The following is a 7,562-nucleotide window of genomic DNA, read 5'->3' on the forward strand; positions in this document are numbered from 1 at the left end:
TTCTAGCCTTGAACTTCAAACGAACCCCCCCCCCTGGTAAATATTTACACTACAAGTGCCACGTAACCCCGCGAAGGAAGTTTTCGGTTGCAGTTCGGAAAGCCCCATGGAAGCCCCCTTGTTGGGACCTGTTGCACTTTTAGCTCTCACTTTGAAGTGTTGACATCCCGTTGTCAGGTTAAGCGGAGTTCACAGATTCGCCGCGTGCGTGTTGTTAAGGGTCTCTTTGGTGCGCTGTCAGACACCCCATACCTTCTTAAATGCGCTGCACCTCAAGAGCCAACATTATGACACATAGGTTCTATATATATATTCTATATATACACACATGTATATCTAACCGGTATTCGCTCTTGCAAAGTTAGTATATATCTTTTCTGCAATAGTTTCCTATAGCGAGTAAAGACATTTTCAATACACCTCATTAACTTTGTGGAGATCATACCGACCAAATATTACAAGTATTCTACTCTACCAAGGTCTCTCTCTACTTGTGTTGTTATACTGTTCAGTTTATCATACACAATTGAAATAGGTCATCGTAAGATTTACATATGACATGGTAAGTCTAAAAAGAAAAACATGAAGGAAAGATGGTGTTTTCTCGTCTGAAAGGACCTTTCTGTGTAGATTAAAAGTTTTTCGGCGAAAAAAAATTGAGTTGGCCAGCACGGGGGTCGAACCCGCGACCTTCGCGTTATCAGCACGACGCTCTAACCAACTGAGCTAACCGGCCAGTGGATGCCACCGCGGTACATTTTTGCAGAATTATACAATCGTTCTCACGATTGCGTAACAGTAATACGAGCCAATATTGAATAAGGCAGGGCGTTACTTTTCACTTAACCATACATATCTAATAAAGAATCAGATTTGATGCAAGGAAAAATCCTGGCGAGTACCGCAAGCCCTGAAGAATGACCTACTTTAAGTGCGCCGCCTTCCGAAATAGACCGAAACTGCATTGTCCTTTCCAACAAAAGCATTCCACACCGCAGGTAGACTTCGTTATAAGTTGATTTCTAGCGTTCAGATACCAGTCAGAATTGCATAAGTTGCGAAGAAAATGTTGCTTGTTGTAAATTGTGGATTTCCTTAGTTTACCCGTCATTCCTCAAGTTGTTATGACACACCAAAGCGTGGGCGAGCGACTTCCTCCCTCGAAACCACCGCGTACCGTTTGAGGAGTTACTTCCGGGTTTGTTTCGTGGATGTTCTCGGTGTAAAGGGCTTACATCGTCGCGTCTTTGACAAAGATTTAACACTCTCGATGCCGTCTACAAGTCAATTACGTGGTTATATAGACATCATAGGCTACCTAGTGGTTTTCATCATGGCTACGAATGCCTCAACCGGAGTGCGTGCAAATGCAAGTGAGTATACGATTATACGACGAAGACGTATTTCAATCTTCCTGACGTGTACTAGACTCAATACTAGTCTCATAATTGCATTTAGCTGCTCTCTTCGGTCACATTATCCAAATATTTTGATCGTAAGGATGTGTGTGAAATTTTTGATCTGGTCAACTGGTGGGTATTCAATACGACCCGCCTCGGTGGACACTGAAATGCGGTGAAGTGGACGGATTGATGGACGTTCCCATGGCACTTAAGTTGGAAGATCGTGTTTACAACTTTTGAGAACTCGTGGAGTGCCTATGCAATAGTGGATTCACAGCAAACAGAATATCATGCATGTTGTCTGTTTTGTTTCAGCATGCGGAAGAGAACTTGGAATGAAAAATGGTGACATAAGGAACGAGCAGATAAGTGCTTCAACAACGTTCACGTCGACCCTCGGACCATGGAAACCATCTTATGCAAGAATAGGCAATCAGTACGCCTGGTATCCCTCTTCATACGACACAAATCAATGGCTTCAGGTTGATCTTAGACAGCAGATTGCGATTAGCGGGGTACAAACACAAGGACACCACCATTCGGGTGATTCCTACTACGTCAAGTCATTCAAGTTGAATTACAGAGTTGACACCGGGTTCCGCTGGCAAGAGGCTTTTCAAGGAAAGGTGAGAATAATGAACAGGCTTACTTGTATTGCTGCTGTATGAGTGTTTCAAAAATGTTATAATGTACAATGCATAGTGTTAGTTTTCCTTATACATGTTGGTTTTTTTGTACGTTATATTCTTCAATACTCTTCTATTTTTAATCCCTCCTTTTCACTGTCTTACTGTCTTATACAGATATTTGAAGGGAGCAGGGCTGCGGATCAGATAAAGGTCAACACCTTCACGACGCCCATTGTTGCATCAGCCATCAGATTCCTCCCGCAGACGTGGCACACCGGGATTGCTCTGAGAGTGGAACTACTTGGATGCGACTTGTCAGGTGTGAACACCTGTTTTTATAACCATTTGAGCATATCCATAGGCTTTCTTCAATAAAACCACCTGTCACTACTCTACCTGTCTACCATCTGTTTTCCCCTTTTTTTCTAGCCTAACAAACACGGGCTTTTTTTCTTGTCCATCGCAGACATAACCTGTGGCGAGCCTCCTTCAATCTCACACGCCGTGGTTATTACTAACCATTCTGGGTACTCCTACGGAGAATGGAGAACATACGAATGTGCTGCTGGCTTTACTTCGCCCCTCTCAAAGTACGATTTACTCTGTAGTATCAACGGAAGCTGGTACTGGACCAATGGCGCCCCAGACTGTACCAGTAAGTCGGGAGAATAACGATGAAGGATAAATTTCAATAAAGAAATACGATACAGCAGCTGAGATACATTGTACCAGAAAGTGTCAGTTAACTATACCATAGTTGTAATTCTTCTCTTAGATTCCGTGAACATTTCCTTATGGATTATTATAGAAATCACTTGGCATTGGGGATTAGTAATTCAGTTGACTCTATAGTATGTTATGTGGCATATCAAAGTGATATCGTTCCGTTATGCCTCCCTTTGTCAAATCAAACTTCACCCTTCATGGTTACAAACATATAAACTTGAGCAACTCGCAAACTTTGTACGTTTTGGTATTCCTTTTCCTAATTTGTGAACACATTACTGTTCCATTAACGTCAAACATGTAGAGATATATATTTACTTTTAATTTCCTCGCTACATTTGTAGAAATCCCAACTACAAGGTCACCTACAATATCACCTGTAACCACGGTATCAGCTGTCACGAGTAGTACAGAGTCGACGGGCAACAGTTCAGCAGGTATGGACGTATACTCGTATATGGTAATTAAAAAGAATAGCTAGTAGAATTTAGACAGTATCTTAATTTAACGAGAATTCTTTTGAGATACGAAGAAGTTGTAACAAACAAAGACGTAGCTATTGGTCCCGGTCCTTTAGTAAAGCAAAGTTTGCCTCTCATTTTCGAATTTTGTACAGTTCTTTTCCCTTATCTCTCTGTCTCTCTTCTCTCTGTTTATTGTCACTTTAAAGTACTAGTGTTTTGAACGATGGATCTGTAAGTCTGATTCGTTCTTCTGGGATGTAAGATTGGAGGAAATTGTAGTTTTGAGTTTATATAAATCCTGATTCTGATCATTTCATTCCCCAAACAGTTTCTTCCAGTACTATTCCCATAGCTGCTGGCGCTGCAGGGGGTCTACTCCTTCTTATTTTCATCATTGTAACAGCCATTGTGTGCAGGTAAGTAATGTCTGAACTTTCCTGTTTTGCCTACATGTAAGGATTCGTTTTGGTTGATTCGATTTCGGTTTGGTAGCAGGCCACGATGTAATCGGGAAGTTTAAGCTGATTTATGTTTTAATTCTATCATTTAGAAAGAAACGTCGAGGTAGATCGGATACCGTCAAATTGGAGGATCTGCAGAGCCCTTCAGTTCGCACGGAGGAACGTGCGGAAGAAGTCGACTTCGTGCGCAACGATCTGTACGAGTCGGCTGACAACACAGGGTGGGTGTACAATTACTATTATAAAGAACATGTACTGCTAGGCAACCGTGCATGGTTTCTAACTCGTCTTTTCTTAAATTTCGCAACCATGTTTTAAAAAAACTTTTTAAAAATGTCTTTGAATTAGGGGACCAAAAAGAGTCCCAGGCAGACAGGCAGACAGACAGACAGACATATAGACAGACAGACATACATATAGACAGACAGACATACATATAGACATATAGACAGACGGACAGACCTCAGATTATCACAGCACACACGTTTGTTTTAATCTCCAAACAATTAGAATTAGAAATTGTAGCTTTGACAGTTTTTCTTTCTTTGCTGCAGAGCGACAGAGCCTCGCATGGGGGAGCACCCAGAGCAATACAGTTTCGTACGCAATGATTTGTATGAGTCGGTTGACAGGACAAGGTAGGTACTTTAAGTTGCTTTAGATGCGTTACTATAGACTCTGCGATAGAGCACCTGTCATAGAGTGGCAACCATGGCCCCCAGAACTTCTCTCTGTTTTGCAGTTAGTTAATTGTAAGCAAGCTTAAGGTAATCTGGCGATCTGTGGTTGGGCTTTGGTCAGCAAAGTTGCCTACATGAATTAGTAAAACGTCGCCTGTCGAGGTCGAAGTCGGGAAGGCCATGCTAGTATTTTGATTGTACTAATTGTGCTATCAAAGGTGTCAGCTGCAGCATCTAGAATAGGATGGATTCCAGGCTTCTCCCTCCCAGCAACGACATCACTTAGGGAGTGGTCGGGGCATAGTCGTGGGAAGGTCCTGAATGTGTGACAGGGGCTTTACACAATGTACAGTGCTATGTTTCACACATCGACCAGTTTACTTTACAGTTACATGAATTTTCTTGTCTGTGTTCTAGCCTAGAGAATGGTGAATACTATCTAATTAAACTTATGGGTTTTTTCCACATGAACAGTGAGGATTCAACAAACGTCACGCTCCTACCGACCAACGAGGGAGCTGCAGCTCTTTATACAGCCGTCAATAAGAAATCTCGGGGTGCTGATGACGCAGGCATGGTCGATAACATCATTTACGAATGAAACATGGTCTTAAACTGAATCTTAACTGTCTGGACACGCTTGTTGCATTGGTTAGCTATGTGGAATATAGTTATATAACGTTACATGTCTGTTTATGTTTCATATTGATGATCATTTCGTTAAGATGATTCAAAAATCCCAAAACACTAGCTAGCATAGCTTAAGCAATAAAGATAGCAATGCAATATTTTTAATAAACGTAACAAATACCATTTTATGCAATCAAAAATGTTCAGTGACACGTTGTTTTTTATAATTTCTCAATGAAATATAGTTTTTGTATGTATACCCTTATAATGGTGACGCAATTGCGTGATGATATCGACGAAGCCTATACAATATACTTTTAAGTCTATTCAATTCACTGTTACTTGGCTATGAATCTATACTACGAGCAGTTGTTGATTGTGACATATTTTATCATTTTTTCTGTCCTCATGAAGAGTTTGTAAACCAAGCTTCACGATAAATAAAGTCTGTGTGTTATGTTTTCAACAATACGAGCAGAGATCGACGGGGGTCGGTACCGACTTCCAACCATCTTTGACCCCCTCTTGACGTCACATTTCAGGAAAGCGATGCATTTGGAACAATTGTCAGTCAGTGTTCTTACAGATTACAAAAAGCTTGGTCTTATTGGCCCAAACCGATGTGTTATGCTTAAAGCTAGGCGATTTACCGATGCTTCACAAATAGCCAGGCTCAAGTATTCAGTATACCTTTGGCACTCTCACTCGTTCTTGTAGGCATTGCAGGAAGCCTCTCAGACGGCAAACCGCACCAGCTGCGCCTAACGATAAACACGAAACTCAAAACCCCCTCCTCTGTGTTTAAACAGTGTTGATATAACCGTAAACACTGTAAGTGGTGAGGTGTGGAGGTCACGGCGGAAATTTGGTCATTAGTTTGGATCTAGTGGCTAAATGGGAACTCTCAAGCTATCTGTGTTGCGTTGCGTATCTGACATTTCTGTAATTAAAGACTCTCTGTAGATTTGTACATTACTACACGGTCACTATTATCAGAGGTGTTGAACGGTCATTTTGTTGCCTGTGTAGATGTTGTAATATATGCCAGCGGTATGCGTAAAAGCCTTAATATTTGGGAAGGGGCCTCTCTGACCAGAAAGACTCGCTTAAGAGCGTTGGTCGTTGTCGTCCTTCACTGACAGATTTTTTGTAAGTAAAAGAAATTGGACGAATATTGAGTTTTCTAGAAGTAGTCTTTTTGAGTTGCTAAGTTTTAGCGCTCAGGCAGACATGTTGGAATGATTGCAATGTGTTTATTAGTATTAAAAGTAAGGTTTTTCTAGGGGTGTGGTGCCGTCGTTTATTGTTCTTTGGAATGAACAATGTAGAACGTCTATATGGTAGGGGGTCACAGCTATTGTCCGTAGCTTCTAGTTTTTAAAAGGGGATTGAGCCATTGTTCTTCTGAATATAAACCTCTGTATATCATATTTCACAAAGAGAATAATGGCCTTTACACAATTTAAGGTACATTTCGTTGATGAAGGTTTGCACGAAAAAGGTCAGATCATTGCCAGTGGAAACATCATTAAAGAATTCAACCATTTTACAACACAAAATATCGGAATGGACAGTGCATTCTTAGCTCTCAGTCAATGTTATGACTGTATCAAATGCCGTGCTTGTATGGGCTGGTGTGTTTACCCACAAACAGAGCAGGTTTAGGTCATTCCTTACACCCACCAGCTGCAGGATGTACCACTGAACACAGGTCATGTGGTCTCGCGTCGGTCTTCCGTTCTGGCACTTAAAGAACTACAAGATTCCGTCCAATCATTTCCTGTGTACAACCGGCTAACTCACCGACAAAACTTTGGAAAACAGTCCAGACCTTGGGAAAACTTTTCGGCTCATTCTTGCATTTTGTAAGAGAGACCATGGAACGGCTGTCCGTGTGTGGAGTGCTGATTGCTGCTGTAATGGCGAGTTTAACGATTACATCTACTGCGGAAGGGGGTGAGTGTAGCATTGTTTATTTGTTTGAAGTATCACACTATTTTGAAGCTTTTAACAGTTATCATTAAGTTACAACGTGCATTGTAGTCAAATAGTCAAACTTACTCTAGACAAAATGTTGTAACGTTCTGAATGCATTGCGTGGATTTCGAATTTGGTTTGTTTATACACGTCCTCGTAGTACTTTGAAGTACTTTGAAGTATAGGAATAGCTATGTGGTGCTATATGTTGGCTGTTCATTTTTTTTACGTTTTGCGTCTTGTATTTTCTTTAACATCATACATGTACAGTTTGGAAATGTAACCTTGCTTAGTTGACTTACATTTGCTGTAAAACATACTATTTGAAGCCAACATCTGACGCAGAAGGAAAAACCATGGGCTTATCACATGCTATAACAGTTAATGCTCAGCAAATTCTAGCCAACCCGTATCGATGTCTCACCGTGAGATTGAGGTCATTGACCTAGCCATGCAGACTTGCTGTCAGGGGTTGTCGGCCTGTAATGCTGCAGTGCACGAATATACTGCTAGGGTGCCCAAATCGCCATGTTTTGTGACACTGTTGAAATATGTGCGGCACTGTTAGAATAAGCCACTAAGTTCGGTGCAG

General features: G+C 41.3%; 1 protein-coding gene and 1 non-coding gene across 3 annotated transcripts; one reads left to right on the forward strand and one right to left on the reverse strand.

Moving 5' to 3' along the window:
- Positions 1–662: 662 nt before the first annotated feature.
- On the reverse strand, positions 663–736 carry Trnai-gau. The gene has a single exon. It is a non-coding gene; the product is annotated as a tRNA-Ile (tRNA).
- A 209-nt stretch (positions 737–945) lies between these two features.
- LOC118418841 (lactadherin-like) lies at positions 946–5,319 on the forward strand. Of its 2 annotated transcripts, XM_035824902.1 has the most exons (8): positions 950–1,373; positions 1,719–2,029; positions 2,207–2,351; positions 2,499–2,687; positions 3,103–3,195; positions 3,551–3,904; positions 4,238–4,321; positions 4,838–5,319. In XM_035824902.1, the coding sequence occupies exons 1-6, from the start codon at positions 1,271–1,273 to the stop codon at positions 3,640–3,642; spliced, it is 933 nt and encodes a 310-aa protein (XP_035680795.1). In that variant the 5' UTR covers positions 950–1,270; the 3' UTR covers positions 3,643–3,904; positions 4,238–4,321; positions 4,838–5,319. The 2 variants fall into 2 exon arrangements, with proteins under 2 accessions (XP_035680796.1, XP_035680795.1); XM_035824903.1 differs by lacking the exon at positions 2,499–2,687 and having other exon boundaries at positions 946–1,373.
- Positions 5,320–7,562: the final 2,243 nt, after the last annotated feature.

The sequence above is a fragment of the Branchiostoma floridae genome, chromosome 7 (assembly GCF_000003815.2).
Source record: "Branchiostoma floridae strain S238N-H82 chromosome 7, Bfl_VNyyK, whole genome shotgun sequence".
Lineage (NCBI taxonomy): Eukaryota > Metazoa > Chordata > Leptocardii > Amphioxiformes > Branchiostomatidae > Branchiostoma > Branchiostoma floridae.